This window comes from Symphodus melops, assembly GCF_947650265.1.
Source record: "Symphodus melops genome assembly, chromosome: 16".
NCBI classification, from domain to species: Eukaryota; Metazoa; Chordata; class Actinopteri; order Labriformes; family Labridae; genus Symphodus; species Symphodus melops.
This window is the reverse complement of record NC_136706.1, coordinates 11,123,628-11,141,839: the sequence shown is the minus strand read 5'-3', so window position 1 is coordinate 11,141,839 and position 18,212 is coordinate 11,123,628. Positions and strand designations below refer to the sequence as shown.

Genomic DNA, 18,212 nt, shown 5'->3' with positions numbered 1-18,212 from the left:
GTGTGAGCTTTGAAACACTTCACTCTAAACAAAGCAGACGCCTTGAAAACCTTAAAAGACAGCCAAAGACAGTCTCTCTCTCTCTCTCTCTCTCTCTCTCTCTCTCTCTCTCTCTCTCTCTCTCTCTCTCTCTCTCTCTCTCTCTCTCTCTCTCTCTCTCTCTCTCTCTCTCTCTCTCTCTCTCTCTCTCTCTCTCTCTCTCTCTCTCTCTCTCTCTCTCTCTCTCTCTCTCTCTCTCTCTCTCTCTCTCTCTCTCTCTCTCTCTCTCTCTCTCTCTCTCCATGTGTTTCTCTGACATGGACATGTGGTTTAAGAACAACAAAACAAGCAAAGTAATCCAGCAAAAAAAACAACAACACCATTTTCTTATTGAGGAGTCGAGTTGCCATGCAGGGACAATGTGGGACACGCCAACACAAAGTACAAGGATGACTGCCCTGAAACACGTGCATTCAAATTGTACACACAAAAAAGGTCTCTGTGGTTTCCCCGTTTAAAGGCTAACTATAATTACAACAGTCAGCAACCAACAACGTGGCAGAGAGAAGAGAGAAGAAGTTGAATATATTCTACGACAGCGAAAGCGCTTCAGTCTAGCATGCTATTATAACCCCAGGCTATATCGCCTTTTGGTCTCTCAGAGTCTACTATTTACAGCCATCTATTAACAACGTGCTTCAGCTTCACTTATTCTCCTCTTTCAGTGCTCGCTTTTTTGAAGGAGACTCAAGTTTACTGATATCTTACAACCTTTGAGCTGCTTCACAAACTTCATTTGAGAATATCAAAAAATACCCACAATGCCACTTAAACAAACTTCATTATGTCGGTCCCTGGAAAGCTGACTGTCTCAAAACGCAACCTTTCTGCCAAAGGCTATGGACTATCAAGCACAATAGACTCTACTGAACGTACAACTATGAACACAGAATAGACTGCGGGTGTCATTTTGTCCCAAGAATAAGGTCAGATATTAGGTTTCAAGCATGAAGCCAGATTTAGACCAAAGTAAAACTGATACAGTAAGCTTCACTGTACAGTACCCTTCACACACTTTCCCCCCCTCTTTTAAGAAAACACTTATATAATATTACTTACACTCATAAACCCCTTTCTCTTCCCTCAAATGTTCCCTTTATCTCCCTCCATGCTGTGATTTCACACAGTCCATCTGACACCCAAGTACTGTACAGCACCTATGATATCATCAGTCTGCCAGCTCGAGCAGGCAGCCTGACATTACTGGCTGCCGGCACAAGACAGAAGCCAAACCTCCCACGAATACACACAGGCACACAAACCTACAGATATGCACACACGTGCAGGGACGAAAATGTACAGAAACTTGGACAGTATGCAAAACAGAAAAAGGCATATGGTTTGCTTTGACATACCGCGTACTAGAGGCACTTTTTTTACACGCCAGGAAGCACAACACACACAAACATACAGAAAAAGACACACAGATGCTAACTCACCTGCACCTGCATGAAAGATCCCCGGTAGAAGCAGCATGCTGCAGCCGACAGGGCACTCCACAGACTACACCTCTCCGTCATGGTGGGCACACACCTTCCTCTGTTCCCCTCCTTCTTCAAATCTTTCCTTTCTCTCCCCTTTTCTTCTTCTTCTCTTTCTTGATCAGTCCTACTCTTCCTCAGGGTGTCTTGATGAGCCTGTCCCACCCCGGTCAGCTCTCTTCGCCTTCCTCTCTTCGCAGCTTGCCAGACTAACAGCCCCTAAACATAGTGCCACCACTCCAAAAGACAAGCTATGAGCCAAACCGCTAACACCCAAAGCTACAGCTTGCAAGCATCTGCTGGTAACCACATCAGCTTTTAGCCACGAGTTAGCTGCTAACAGCTGGTACTGATAACAGCGAGTGATACCACAGCTCTTGACATCTCTACTGCTGCCTCTTCTTCTGCCCCGCACCGGCTTCTGCTCTCGCTCTTACTGCACTTGCTGCACTTCACGCGGCTGCTAGGGATTACCTCATTGCTTGCTGATGAAAGGAGTGTGGGTGGGGGGAGGGCGGACCAGAGGGAGAGAGGGAGAGAGAGAGAGAGAGAGGGTGGGAGGGATGGATGGATGAAGGGAGGGGGAAGCAGAGGAGAGAAGTGCTGTTGAAAATGCAGTCAGAAAACCCCACCCACCCCGCACCGACGACCCCCAGCTCCAGTGCTGAGACAATGCTGACACAGGGTGGAGGTACGATGGAGGGGAGGACAACATTGGTGAAAGTGAGAAAAGACGGGTGGAAAGGGGGAGGAAAGACAATTAAAAGATGAGGTGATGAACTAAGAAGATGCAGGGAGAAGGAGAGAAAAGAGGAGGAGTGAAGCCTCCCAAAGGAATCCAACCTTTCTTTTGCAATGAAAGGAACCCAACAGGGGTGCCCTCCAGACCCCCAAATCTCTACCACACACACCCACACTCACACGCAGACATGCACACACACACACAAGCAAGCACAAAAATGTAAATGTACCTTTACATTTCGACACACAGAGCTACAGAGGTTTAGGTTTAGGTTCTTGTGGTGAAGTAAAGTTATCCCTCTATTTGTGTGTGTGTGTGTGTGTGTGTGTGTGTGTGTGTGTGTGTGTGTGTGTGTGTGTGTGTGTGTGTGTGTGTGTGTGTGTGTAGCAGAATATAATGATGTGTCTCCTAAAAAGCCAGGCAGACTGCAGCTAGACAGCTCATTATAAGCTGAAACACACAGGCAGGTGTTTCACGGATAACACAGTGTGATTTTCACCGGACCATTTCACATTTCTCACACAAACACACACACACACACACACACACACACACACACACACACACACACACACACACACACACACACACACACACACACACACACACACACACACACACACACACACACACACACACACACACACACACACACACACACACACACACACACACACACACACACACACACACACACACACACACACACACACACACCAATAAAAGCACACATACCGGCAGAAAGAAGGGGTGGGGCTCTGTCTCCAGAGGCCCTGAGTGAGTGACATCATTGAGGACGCTTCGCCATGGCAACAATGCGAGAGCCTTGACAGCATCCTAAATTCTGACACTGCATAAAGTCAAGTCTGCACCACTGCAGAACCCATGGAAGAAAGGCAGAAAATCAAATGCAACATGCGTCTTTTTTCTCATCATATACTCTGTCTTTAAGGCTAAATCTCGAAAATCCCTCTGCTAATCAGCCTCTTGAATGCATGTTATTGGGTCACAGGCAAGGAGAATATATGGCTAGATAAGGAACTACAAGACATAGGATGGATTCATTAACCACAGCATCTCTTCTGAAATGTAATCTCAAACCATCCAGCGCTGGATTAGACAGATTACACAGTGGGGACACAAATAATCTCATAAGAGGGGCCCTGTGCTTTCCTTTCCCCCCAATCCTCTGTAATACCTCGCCAAAACAATCCCAATGTACAGCGTGTTACATCTGGCTGCATCACCACAAAACACACACACACACACACAAAAACATATATACACACACACACACACACACACACACACACACACACAACCCAAAGAACATGGTGTGTGGCAATATGTGACATACTGTATGGATGCAGAGTAAACAACAGATATCTTCCACTTTAGCGGAGCTGAAATTAGCAATACAACTGGCAAAGTTAGAGACATTATTTACCCTCCAATCGGCCAAAATAAAAAATGGGCTGCACTAGAGGTAGCATTAGCCAAAACACACTTTTGTTGATGAAACTAATAACATGATGAGTTGATGAGTTCAAGAGAGCCTCAGTCGAACGCTGGTCTAACAGTCCATTCCATCTATATGCGTGTCTAATGTCTATCATTGCATAGACATAGACTGTTCTCCAAATAATTAATGGCTCATAGCCTACCTTGGTACAACGATCATCTTATTAGTACTTTTAATGTAGTTCTGAAAACCACGCATACTTTTCATCAATCTCCTTAGTGTGTGAAGTATGGAAAGAAGCAGCATGTCCATGTTTTTAGAATTTCATTGGCTACAAGAAAAGTTAGTCATCGGGTCAGTCCCATGCAATTGGCAGAACAGAGGTAGGAACCTGTTTTCGACACAGGCTGTTATAGGCTCTAAACAGTGTGACGAAAAAACATAACTGGAAGAATGAGGTGTCATCAACAAGCGAAACAGCAGAAGTACATTTTAAGCAATCCTTTGATTTTTATGGATGTAATGGGTTTGGATAGAATCGCTTTATGGATGTGAATCATTGGGATGTTTTTAGTGAGTTAGTTAGTTGGGAGAATACAGTAAATCTTCAAATGTTAAGTTCCTATTACAGAAAAAAAACTTTATCTAGAGTCGACAAGCAGTTGAATTATGTCGTTTATTTCTTGTGTTGCAAATGAGAATATGGATCAATGCGTGCAAAGAACAAAAAAAACATTTGATGATCACTTGACGATGGGATAAATTTGAAGAATCTGACTATCTGATTATGTAAGTCCTGAGTCGGAGACGGGCCTATTTGTAACCTTTTCTTTTTCTTTTTTTATAACACACCGCCATCAATGCCTATTTAAAGAAACATGCAAAACAGAGCATCTTCAGTCAATAGTTACAAACTAAAACAACCCCAGTGCAGATTTCTTTTTGTTTCCATGTGTCATCGCATGTCCTCAGATGAATTAAGTGAAGTCAAACAGATATCAAAAGGCTGCTGTGCCGAGCTGCGACTTTAAAAGCAAAGCAACGGATTCAACTGAGTCACACAATGTTCTCTGAAAACACTTGATACAGATATAAATATCTTCAGCTTTATGATCTAACACACAAGGGTATGTATTGCGGTGCACTACTAACATGCTCTTTGTACTTTTAACCAGCAACTACTGTTGGAAGAACTTTGTCTTGAACTGTAATGACAGTTGACTACATTTATTGAAATGCCCATATACAATGACTGTCAGCTGTATTGTCCATTCACATTGTTCAACTGTCCAAATCCCACATTCAGTGCCATACAAATACAGTGAATGTAACAGCCAGTATGAATAGTCTATTAGTCGTACAACATCCATTTTCTTTATGGTCGTACAGTAATTCATCCAGACATTAAATCGATATAACAAAGTAAAGATCATGCACCAACTGTTATTGTCAAGTCTTGTATAACTGAGATAAATGTGACAAACACACAATGTAAGATGTTTCATCAGTCCCTAACCTTTACTGCTATATATCATAGAAGACGTTTAAATGTAGTAGACTTTACTCATAGATTGAAGGAAAAATGATTTTTGAACTTTTTCCCACTTTGCCTTGGGAGGAAGAAGGAGAGTCTACTTCTTAGTTTAGTGTTGTGTACACTTCATTCAACCCTGAATGCTCCTGCTTTTTCTTGTTCTTATTAATTCTTATACTTACTTGGTTTTATCTACCTTTAGAGATGTTGTTTTTTCCTGGCAATACAGATTTTAATACCTTGGCCTTAATATTGGCTGATGCCAACTGTCCCTCCAACAAGGAGACATTTTGCTAACTTTGATAAACATCACGTTATCTGCAAGCTCCTAAACATAAGTATGCGTCATTACACGTACCTAAACCCGTTTTTTGGGGGTGTAATTATTCATGGTACTTAATTGTATTAAACACCATGTAATTGATACCATATATTTTATTCACTTTATTTACTGATAAACAAAATGTGTTGCTTGTTCCCAATTTTGTATTAATTTTTCTCATAAATCTTTCTGCTATTAATTCTTTCTGAATCTTCTCTTTTTCTTTCCAGCAGTCCCCGGCTCCTCACTCTCTGTTCTCTCAAATTCAACCTTCCTCCAACCCTCCTTATCACCATGCTCCTCCCCTTGTTTTTCCTCCTTATCCCGACCTCTCATCACTAGCCTCACCTCCTTCCTCCTACCTCCAGACTCCCCCTCTCTCTCTGATCCGTGTCTTTCCCTGTCTTCTCTTCTCTGTCCTTTCCCTCTCCTCTGTGGCCATCCCTCCACACTTCTATCTCCACATCTCCTCCCCTGCTCAGAGGCGGTCTTCAGTTAAATATTAATTAGTGAGCCTCTTCCCGCAGGCTGATAGGGAGCACAATGGAGAATCCCTGCATGTGGCTGCAAGCATCCCACTAATGAAAGGAGTGCAAGTGTGTGTATGTGCGTGTTTGTGTGGAAGAGAGACACAGAGATAGAGAGAGAAAGAAGACAGCAAGAGCGTGAGTATAATGTGTGTGTGTATGTGTGTGACAGATGAAAAGAGCTAGAGCAAGGGCAGATGAAGATTAAAAGTAGACACATATCTCTATGTGTGTCTGTGGGCATGTGTGCGTGTCTAAAAACAAAGCCAGGGCTCCATTGTGGGTGTGGGGGGCTACTGCTAATGATCTGTGTGTGTTTGATTGTCATCAGTGTGTTTTCACAGGGCAGACCCTTTTCACCGACTGGTTAATCCATATCGAACCGGCAGATACGGCTTTCAAAGCCTGTTTGAAACATCAGCAGCAAGAGAAAGAGGCCTAATGGAGAGAAAGAACGATGACACTGTCCCCCACAGACATGCAAAAAATATTCATAAAGGTGGGAAATTGTGCAATTACAAATCAGCTGTCCTTCTTTAATCGCATTAAAATGGCTTAACCTTACACAAATGTGCTGCTGTAGCAACAAGGCACATCTTCAGCGTGAAGAAAGCAGTGTGTAATACAGTCTTAAAGAAATCAATGTGTCATTATTCTCTACTTTTGTATGACTTTGTGTGTGTTGACCTTGAAGACAGTAAGAGAAAAAAAAAACACCTGAAGACATAAAAGCCTTTCAATGAAAAGAAAAGCTTTTCTTAATGACAGTAAGTAAAGCAAATTTCCAATAATGGTCAATCAGTCTGTGATACTGCACATCTTTAGAATGCAGTCTCTTTATTTTGCATGTGCTATTAACATTTTTGAGACTATTCTCCTTATCAACTTATCATAATGATGTTTTTATCTGTTTTATGATTGCAGCACCAGGAGTTCAGGTATCCAGCTCTGCACTGTGAATCACATTTTAAAAAGTCAACTGGACATGGAGACAATAAAAGTAGAAAACCAATTAGCAAAGTGTGCTTGCTACAAGTCAGCATTTTTAGGCACGTAACTGGCATAGTTTCAATGATGGCAGTGTCCTGGTGTGTCACTATCACATTAAATTATCCTGTTTTTAAATTGGATATATTTGATGAATTAACTATATTGTTCTCAGGCAATTAATCCTACTTACTTTGGTGGTATTGTGGGTATGCTCTAGCCACACCGTCTGGTTAAAATATGAAACTTTAAACATTTTAACATCTTAAATTTACTTAAAAATCCAAATGTGCAACGAAAATTCTTAAACTCTAGAGGATTAATCTGTCCAACTTTGATTGAACAAAGATTTCTACTTTGGGGCCATCATGGGGTCAACATGCTAAAAACTAAATGTTAGCATGCTAACACTTTTACACTGGTTGCCCCCTTTTACACCACACATTCAAGGCAAGACCCTCTGTTATGCCTAACTGTATGTGTAGAAGGTATCAGGGAAGAGTCATAAACAAAGGCAATGTGGGGCAGCTGCAGAATTGTAGTGAAACAAGGGTTTAAAATTAAAACATGCTAAACATTACTGCTAGCATTGTCGTTATTAGCTTTTAATGTTTGTTTATAAACTGGCGAAGAGATTAAAGTGTATCAATAACTTGATCATGACATTGTGTGTTAAGATATAATGATTTTAGGGTTTCATTTTAAGGTTGTGCTGTTCTTTATTTTTACTTCCTGAAGTCTAAGTCAAATCTTCCAGGAAACTAAATGTGCCATAAAAACGCTCATTTTTAAATTGATGCTTGAAATGAAGTTTTTCTGTACGAGATGTAAATATCTTTTCAGACACAAGTTACATGCTAGACAGTACATATGCAGTCATGTCTCTGTGTTTTAAGTCGTTGTCAGTCTATCTGCACAATGAAGGAACAATAACTGAAGACTGTGTTACTGTTGGCCAGCCCTGACAGTTTACGCCCCCTCTCATTTACAGAGGCGCCACATTAATTTAATCCACTGTAATAGTCACCCTCACACGCACACACACTTACATGCACCCACAGGGCACTGCCTTAATTTAATCAGGAGGCACCGAGAGACACATACAGATTTTAGAATTTCAAACCATTGCCATAATCACACATGCAGCACAGCATAGACACACAGCTGAGACCCTTCCCCAACACACACACACACACACACATGCACTGAGTGTGCAAGGCACGTTAATAAACCACATATGAAGCAAACAGTCCCCCCGCCCCACCCCCTGTCAAAGTAGCACCCAAACCAGTAAATAAGACAAAGCAGGGCTGGGCTGGAGGCAAACATGAATGCGTATGATCAGTAAGACACCACAAACATATGCTGCACGTCAAAAACACTTTTAGAAACAAGTTCTCTGCTGGGTTTTTTTCCTCCCTATCATAGCATCATCAGGACTACTTTGGCAAAAGCCCCTTCAAAATAAATAAATGCAAATTAAAAAATAATAATAATTCTGGCTTACTTTGTATTGCATGTCTGATTCAATGTGTGTATATGTAAAAAACATAAGGTGCATGTGTGTGAGGGCGCACATGTGAGACATCAAGAGTCCCTGGTCTCGTGGTCTCTCCCATTATAACAGGGAACACTGAAGCAGACTCCTGATTTAAACATCAGCTGTCATAAATATTTCAGGGAAATGGAAGGAGATGGAGGGACCGCCAGCAGCTTTTAGGGAGTGGGCGGGGCCACAAGTGGTGGTGGGAGTGGTTTAATTTGGAGTTAATAAAGAAAGGAAGTTACAAGTATTTAGGCGAGGAAATGCATTTGAGTGGTTGGAAAAAAAAAGTTTCCTTTCATTGCTTTTTTTTTTAATTTATCAAATGTTATGCATGATTTATTATGGAAGTCCATGTGCAAAGCACTGTTTCACACATTAACAATAAATAAGATTGTGTTTAAAGGCAGCACTTATCAAACATTTCTAAAACTGAGAATGACAATTTGAATAATTTCCCATCAACCCTAATGCCTACAATAAATGCTGAAATGTTCCCATAAGCTTCATTTAACAGACATAAGCTATACTTTATTTCAACGGACCATATTGATATTTTTAAAGCAGTACTTACAGCTCTGTAATTAATTGACAGGCTATGATCCAAAGCAGGGATTCCCCAGTATTTTTTGGGGAAGGGGAATTACTTCACCTAAAGGCTTCATACAAGTTTAATACACTTCTATAAAATATATACAACATAACCATTGAAGGAAAAGAGCTGAGGCAACATTCTTCTCAGGCACATATTTTGCATTATGCATTCAATCTTAGAACCCATCAGCTGTAGTCTGACAAATATATATTCATCTACAAACAATAGCCAACTTTATAGCCGAGCTATACAATAAACAACTTCCTCCTTCCTGCATTGTTTACTGTATATTTAGCAACTTCAGCCGCCCCTGTGTGTTCAAATCAATAGCCAAGCAAAATTCATCCCTCCAGATATGTCCACAAAGTAAACACTTTCATTTCTTGGTTTATTACCCTAAAGGAGCATCTGTTCATCTGTTTCTGGTGAGTCTCAGTTTAGCTGTAAATAGTGAGTAAAACAAAGGCTTCACTGGCTTAATAGGAAGACTAGTGTAGTGAAAGTGTATCATTTATTTGAAGTTGTTCTGCTTTGACTGTGAAATCGTAACATGGGAGGCTGGGATTTAACTTTAGTCTATTTGTTTTTTCTGGATATGTTTGTTTTACAAAAGCATATAGGTCAGGGTCATAAGAGAAGGCTTTTACCACCTTGACTGTGATGTATAAATCAATAATAAAGCAGATCCCAGGAGCTCAACAGTTCACTTCAGTCTTCGCATTCTTCATTCTTATGTCAGTGTTTTTTCTTTCTTTCCTCAGCTTCCCTCTTTTACTCTCGATCTAATGTCCACTATCTTTCCCCTTTACACTGGAAGTATGAATCCCTATCATGTATCTCCAAGATCAGAAAACGGCTTATCTAACACTATCAGCGCTCTGATCTCACAAGAGTTCACGACTCAAGATCATGGCCCCACCTGCTGGCTGCAGCACAGACTGCGAGCTTTAGCTGTACAAGGCTGACTTCAGCACTAACAATAGATTAAATGATTTTGTATGGGTATATGTGCAAATGAAGAGTGTGTGTTCTGTGTTGTTAGGAAGTTTTTGTTATATGTATACAGACATTTGTGTTGTGCTATGTTCTTTGTGACATTCTCTTGTGTCCAAAGCAAATTTATCCTAAAGAAGATAATAAGAGCAACTAACTAACACTCCACATTTAACTATCTAAACAGAAGACTGGCTGCATAAGGCTAAATACAGAGTGAGCTTGCAGAATGTGGCTCAAAGACTAAAGGCCAAAACCAGACAATTTATATCTGAGTGGTACAAAAAAGGATCTTCTTTTAAAAATATGGCATAAAGTAAAAACATACTTTCTGAGTTAGTTGCACATAAAAAGTTAAAACTTCCTGAATTCTTAGGTATCCGAGAATAGAAAAACACAAAAATATCAGTCAGTTCATCATCCGTACATATAGTAAGTCTAAGGAGACAGACACGCATAGAAAGCAGACAAACACACACCAAAGTAGACTTACCTGGACATACTCTGCCTGGCTCTCAGCTGGCTCCATATTGCTAAAGGAAAAAAACAGATAATGGAGGGAAGAGAAGATGAAAGAGGGCTTATCATTAGTCAACGCAATAAACATAAAAAAAAGCCTGTAAATCTCTATTGAAACCCTCGCTTGTGTTTGATGTGGTGACAGGTGCACTGCATGTTATACAGACATAAAAAACCTGCCTTTTTTCCCATGACCCATTTCAGCAGCAGCCTCTCCTGCGAGTAAAATGTTGATGCAGCAGTCATGTAAAACAGAAAGATAACAAACCCCACTGAGCATCTAAGGTTGCTGAATATGAAGCCGGACTCTTAAATCTCCTGGGCGCTATAACTCACACTTTCACACTCATGATGGATCTGGATCATGTGTCAAAACCCCCTGCTGCGCTGCAGTCTTGGGAGCCATATAACACTGTGCAGCTTTGTGATATGGAGCGGGCCTGAGCTAAAAGGGGGCTATTACACCCCTAGACAAGTTTAAAGATCAATCAGCGCAGATCCCAATTGCATGATGGGTCTCACAGGGCCCAGAGCAAAGCCTTGTTACACATGACCACAGAGAGGCTGGATCAAAGGGTGCCAACATGGCAGTCAGCAGGCTCGGGAATGTTAATAGGTCCCACAAGAGGAGCTTTACAAACCCCTCCCAAGCTGAGCCTGTGCTGGTAGTTTGAAAAAAAGGTTGTGCAAATGAAAGATATTTGCCTCCATAATTTAAACTGATAACATCAGTATTTATCCAGAACAGAGTGTTTCTGAACCGAGTATAAAAACATACCAATCATACATGAGGCTCTGAGAACAGATTTGGTGAGGTTTTCAAATATTTGAGATGGAGAAATAATTGCTCGTCATATATTCATTCAAACCTTTATTAAACATATTAAATGTTCCGTTAATAATTGTGTATAAACTCGAGGCAGAACTTAACATTCGGATGAAAAATATTCAAATGACTTATAGGGTGTATAGGTGTTTCTGTTCCTCTGTGTATTTATGTCATTTCTAATGGAAAGCTTATCCATGTGAAACATGTGGTAAGGGGTACAGTACTAATCAACTTGCTGCACCTGAATACCCACATATTAAATGTTTTACAATGTTAAGACCATTTACACCTACATGTAACTCCTGAAATAACTACACAAAACAATCTTAATGCCAAAATATAATGCATGCATTAATAATTCAATGTATAGGCTTCATTGCATAGTTATATGAAAAGATCTTTTAAGCTGTCATACATTGTAAAATTGTAAGATCCACCTGTGTTTAGAGACTGTTTTCATAGATCTTAAATTGACAGACTAAAGTAGAGATGAGTGATTTAATTGTCAATTAAACTGCAAGTTATTGCCATGGCTTTTCACGATGATTACTATTTCTCTGTAAAAGTCAAAATTGCTGCTGCAATTTCTGTCCATCAATCAATCAATCAATCAGTCCATACTATGTTAAAACTCAACCTGAACATGACTCAAAGTCCACGATGCTCAAGAAATAACATGACAGCTCTTCAGTTATGAGTCAAAACCTACACACCACTCAAAGGAACCATCAAAAGTGTCCGAGAATAAACTTAAATTGGTTTTCAAGCAAAGAAGTGGAAAGCTGCACTTTGGACAGAATGAGAATTGTTGGGTGGAAATGGATAGAGTCTGAAGGCTGCAGGAGTCAGGGCCTGTGATTTAAGGCTGAACAGACGGTCAGAGAGCAGAGACAGCTCTTTGATGTGAACATACTGGACCTGCACTTCAACATACTGTTACATTTCCCACGGTCCCTGAGCTGAACTAATGGGCTGATGTTGCACTACACACACGCGCAGGCACATACATACTGTATATGCGGTGCAAATCCCTCTGTAACACGATACACACACACTGCTATCATGCATAGGCTATGGGATATTGGAGGTAGAGACCTTGGGATGCCATGGGAAAGCAGCGAGAAAATGCAATCCGCTCGGCTAAGAGGAGAAGGGAATATTTTCCCTCAGTCTCCTCGAAAAAGTTCGAGGGCTTCGAGGGTTTTTGATTAACCAACAACAAAGTTATGAAACAAACAAACACAGAGCGCACAGACTTATTATATGGGTCTCCTCCTGTGTGTCAGAAAAGAGCAATGCGAAATAAAATAACGTCAAATCAACAGTGAGGCAATTTTCCAGCATATTCAAATCAATAAAATAAATCGATTTTACCTACAGACTTTATAAAGTGACGTAATAAAGCCGGTTTTCGTCTTTCATCTCACACCCATCGGATCGGACAAATCCTGTCAATAGTGAGGTCGCACAGACTTATGAGCAAAAACGTCCGCATTTCCCGGTCTTAGAAGTCAACACCCCCAATTCCTCTCCTAGTTGACACAGAACAGCAGGGCCGGATTGACCAATTTCTGAGGCCCCAGGGGTAGCCCCCCCCCCCCCCCCCCATTATAATTCTTTTCCTTCAATAAAGTCTCTGTCATTTATTCTTTAAGTTTTAACAACACACAAGGAATCAACTCATCCAATGTAGTGGTTAGATCATTTAATGATAAGTAAGAATAGACTGGAGAGAGGGGCTGCACGTTGCTCTCGTGTCTGACTTCTGTTGTTGCTGGTGTAAGAAGTTCAATAAAACTGGGAATTTGTACACCGTTCACTCCGTCTCTTCCAATACTTTGTTGCGTCGTCGTTTGAATTAATAAATGTTGCCACCTTTCCTATTTAATTCTGTTTCTTTTCTCTTTTTTTATTGGTCATTGATTTGACCCCTGTCAGGGACTCCTGTATTAACGGATCACACTTACGGGTGTTACATATATATTTACAAAAACAAAACTCCCACATGAGCAGTACACAAACAAAGTAATCTCGAATAGCTGCTACCTTCTCTGTAACTTGGAGCAGACTGCCCCCAAGGTCTCAAGCAGCCTTCTTTTTAAGCAAAAAGCCCCTCCCACCGGGTGTTATTTTTCCTAACATTTTTAAACAACACACATTTTCTCATAAATGAACGGATTTAACCGTTTCACATCCCTGTGGATTCCTCATCACTAAGTTACCCCTTTTAATCAATATTTTGTTCATAACACAGGAACTTTTCTGTATGTAAAAACAAACATTTAAAAAATCAATTACGTCATGTGACCAAAATGGCGCGCCACGTCCGCCTATTTAACTGGTGGAAATAGGACGCCTCTGTTTGGCACAGAAACGGGACACAGCGGAGCGCAAACCTAACACCCGTAAATGGTAAGAGCGCTATGAAGTGATATAAATGTATGCAAAACCAAAATAGAGCTTTCAAGTGTGCGCCATTGGTCGCGCTTTGGAACAGGAAAGGGAAGGAGGATGATGGTGTGGTTTATTGCGTGATTAGGAGTATTGGCAGAGGGGAAAGTTTGGTGTGTCGGTGTACATGTGTTGGTGTGTGTGCGCCTGCACTCAGTGACGGAGCCGCTCCGTCATATCCATGTTTGTGGTGCTCTGCTATAATAAATTAAGTAGGACAGACATTTCGCTGCTGTTTGAAAACATTTGCCATGTCACATAAAAAGGAAAGCTCCAGTGTTTAGCCAACTCTGCATCAGTCTTGAAACCTTTCTGCACTTTGACCTCTTGAAAAAAAAAAAAACCTCAAATATTTAATGTTCATTTATTGAGACTTTGTAAACTTGTTTGCTTGCCTGCTTCCATTGCTGCAACAACTGTTTGTTTGTTGTTTTTCTATAAGGGTGTCTAATACAGGCATAAGGGAGTATTGTATTGTCAAGAGGGCCCAAAGTTACTTTGCCCCGGTGGTGCATGCTTATTAACTACCACAAACTAATTAACAGTCTAAAAAGTAAATGCTAGGATGTGTTTTCCTTATGAACTTTGCTTAATATCCCTAAAACCTAAACTAACTCAATAATAAGCTACTAGTAGATCATATTTAATTGCCATTTTATAAATGAATGAAAGAAGTAACTTACCTACTACTGTTGTTAAGTTGTTGGTTTTCTCTGTCTACCCCTGTGGTCTGCTTCAAACTGTCTGCCTCTTCCTCTGGTTCAAGTACAGGCCGGTTGTCTAGACCATCACCCTCATGATCCTGGGTCTGATCATTCTCCTGACAGGGTACAGTTGATGGAGCCTCCTCAAGCCCTTGCTCAACACAGGTCACAGGTTGAAGTGCAGCACTTGAACCACCAGATGGAGACAAATCTTTACCTGAAACTTCAGGCTCAGAGACGATACTTGGGGTTTTTGTGATTTCAGATTCAGTTGAAGGTTCATGTTGGGTATTTGGATCATGGAGATAATTTTGGCGAGGCCCAGTTTCAGCTCTATCTTCAGGACCATCTTTGGCCTCTTTGGATGACGTAGCTGTGTTGCGGCATTGCTGATGACTTTGATAACCTGCAGGTCGCTGGCTTTGACTTCTGCTAATGTTGCTCTTGTCTTTACTCTTCTTGCTGCTGCTTGTGCCTCCTACAAGTAAAAAGGAAAAGGTTTTGTCTTGCTGGAAATTGTTTTCCTATTTTGGATTTTCCCCACAAACGGTATGAAATTTGGATATGGTCTAAGTAATGTCACCCCTTGATTATGAAGGGGTTCTGAAGCCGAGAGTTGTGCATCTAGCTCATCGAGCACATCATCTAGCTCGCTTATCCCGAATAATCCAAACAACACACAAAACTGACAGAAGTGTATGCTCAGCCTCCTGGCAAACCGCTCACCTGTAATTTAAATTTTGATTTATTATGCATTACTCTAAACATTAATATAATCAAAAAAAGATGAATTATAAAACAATGTTTCCTGTGCACAGTTCTTATAAATAAAGACATGAAATATAGAAACCAAAACCGTTGTTCGAACTAGGCTGTAAACATGTTTATTTCTGTTGTATTAAGTATTAAGATCATACATCTTAATACGGATTTTGGGGTTTTCTAGCAAAACTCAAGAGGATTATTTCTGCATCAAACATCATTCTAGTCTAAAGCAGAACTTGTCTTGTTTACCTTTATCACTCTTGTCTCTCTTCCTCATCAGAAGCCGTGGCAGCGTCCCCATGTGTGTGTAGTTCTCACTGGAGCGGACATAGCTGGAGGTGCGAGGACGTATGGCATCCATGTCGTCCACTGTTGTCTCGACAACTGGAGCAAGGCTCGCTGTGGTGGCAGAACCGAAGTCAGTGCCATCCTTCAGCACTGATCCCTCTCCCTCTTTGGAATTAGACTTGGCGTCTGATTTCTCAGTGGAGCGGCGGAAAGTGAGGTTGGTGAGGCTACCAAACCACTTGAAACCTTAAAGAAGAAAATGTTGTACCAAATCAAAAAAAGAAAGTGATCAGGAACCTTGTAGGACACGAAGAACACAAGCTGGATCAGACAGCTGCATTTAGAGAGCACATCAGACTTTACAGCCCTAGTTCTCTTATCTCTATATAACATTATAGTGTTTTTTCATGTTAAATTTCTGCTCTCATTTATAACACTTTTTTTTAGTAAGAACAAGCACTGACATCTTACCTACCCAGAAAAGTTACAGTTTGCAACACAAGGGTTACACCACATATTTGAGGATCTGTTCAGCTAAAAGAAGTCCACGGTTTCTTCTGCGGCGCTGATAAGATATTAAAGGAGGCTCAATGAAGCTATCTTTGTCTGAGAGTGTCCAGCTTATAGTGACGTCACTTCAAATGATTACTTATGTTTCTCCAACACCTATAATGGGTTGTTGTGTAATCCTTTTTTTTTTTTTAAATAACTTGCACCAGTTGTGTTTTAACTTGTTGTGCTGGCCCCTAGTGGACAAAAACAATCAATACATGCTGATTTGATTTAAAAATGTAAAGAAGTCACTCACTATATGCCGAGTCGTTGCTTTGGGTTTGATGTGGTATGACTTGGTTTTTAATGTACTATCATCATCATCATAATTGGTTTCCTTTGTTTTTGTATTTACTTTCAAAACTTGCTTTTACAAAACTCAAAATGTATATTAAACCATATAGTTTATTTAGCAATCACATCAAGAAAACAAATTCTTAAACTTTATTCAAACTAGATTTATAATGTGCATTTCTTTCAGAAATCATTAAAATGTCATTTCAAATGTTTCAAAACAACAGTTACTGGTTGACCTCGTTGCTCACACCCGACACACACAGAACACACACACACACACACACACACACACACACACACACACACACACACACACACACACACACACACACACACACACACCTACACACACACACACACCTACACACCTACACACACACACACACACACACACACACACACACACACACACACACACACACACACACACACACACACACAGAACTTACCCAGTTTTCGTAGGCTCATATTGTGGCTGCAGTGTGTGTTTAAGAACAGCTGCAGGTGGCTAATGCATGGATCATCTGAGAGGAGATGCAGTGAAACAGAAGAAGAGCCTGATAGGGAGGATCAGCTGATATAGAGGAAGACAAACCTCAAACCACGGTTGTTCTCTGCGGGGGAAATGCTGCACACAGTGCGAGTGTGTGAGAAAGAGAGCAAACTTTGAGATTAGAGGCAGTGAGAGGAGCAGGGCAGAGCGTGACACTTCCTGTGTGAGGCTGAGACGAGCTATGGTGAGGGGAAATGAAAATATGAGACGAGATGACAGGGGCTGAAAGGCTGATGTAAAAAAAAAAACAGAATAAATTAAACAAATGAGAGTGCCTTATAACAGGAAGTGCTGATGTAATAGATGGAGTGATGATGGGAATGGTGGCAGCTATAATTACAAGTGCTGATAAGTGACCTTTGTCTTATTGAAATGAAAAGGCTGATCATAAAATCTCCTTTGATATTGTGTTTACTCAAAACTAGGCCTTCTTTTATCTCCCCCTATGCACAGAGTCACCTTGATTAAGGTGGACATTCTCATTCCCTCAGGATGCTGCTGCAAACATTCATAGTTAAGGAAATGTATAGTATGTTTATCCTTAAAAAAAAAGTCTGGCCTGAGTCAAATAAATGTGAATGTAATATTATAGAAATAAGTTTGTCATGTTTAAAGCAAAGGTTGTTCTTCTTCTATTCAGGGGATTTTCATGCACTTCTGAATTTAAAATGGATGTAAATTTGCAAATCAGCAGCTCATACAGTTTGTTTTTGCATCCTTTACACATAAGCTGGTTGTGGAGCATATATAGGCTGGGGCTAAAAAAGAATGAGAATAAGTATCGGCATCCTGTCTCTTACCAGCAGTCATGTTATTTTCTTTTTGCAGCAGCTGTTGCACTTCTGCAAATCTTAACCACAAGACAGTCAAATTGAAATTAACTATATTCATAGCATTTTCCCCATCTATCTTTTATACTATATAGAGTTTATATTCAATGTAAATTAAGTCAATATTAAAACAATTTTCGAAAATGATAGCAGTCAGGAGTTTGATTGCAAACAATAAAATATGATGTCCATTTTAGTT

General features: G+C 40.5%; 1 protein-coding gene across 2 annotated transcripts in view; it reads right to left on the bottom strand.

The window, feature by feature from the left end:
- The window catches only part of sh2d3ca (SH2 domain containing 3Ca), a 56,781-nt gene extending 38,870 nt beyond the window's left edge, over positions 1 to 17,911 (bottom strand). The window contains exons 1-4 of one of the 2 annotated variants that reach the window (XM_079365149.1): positions 17,080 to 17,911; positions 15,743 to 16,027; positions 14,708 to 15,206; positions 10,719 to 10,758 (exon numbers count right to left, since the gene is read on the bottom strand). In XM_079365149.1, the coding sequence (XP_079221275.1) occupies positions 10,719 to 10,758; positions 14,708 to 15,206; positions 15,743 to 16,027; positions 17,080 to 17,098 (843 nt within the window). In that variant the 5' untranslated portion in view covers positions 17,099 to 17,911. Of the gene's footprint in view, positions 1 to 1,478; positions 1,990 to 10,718; positions 10,759 to 14,707; positions 15,207 to 15,742; positions 16,028 to 17,079 lie in introns of those variants that run through there. The other variant, XM_079365150.1, reaches the window with a different exon arrangement.
- Between the last annotated feature and the right edge of the window lie 301 nt (positions 17,912 to 18,212).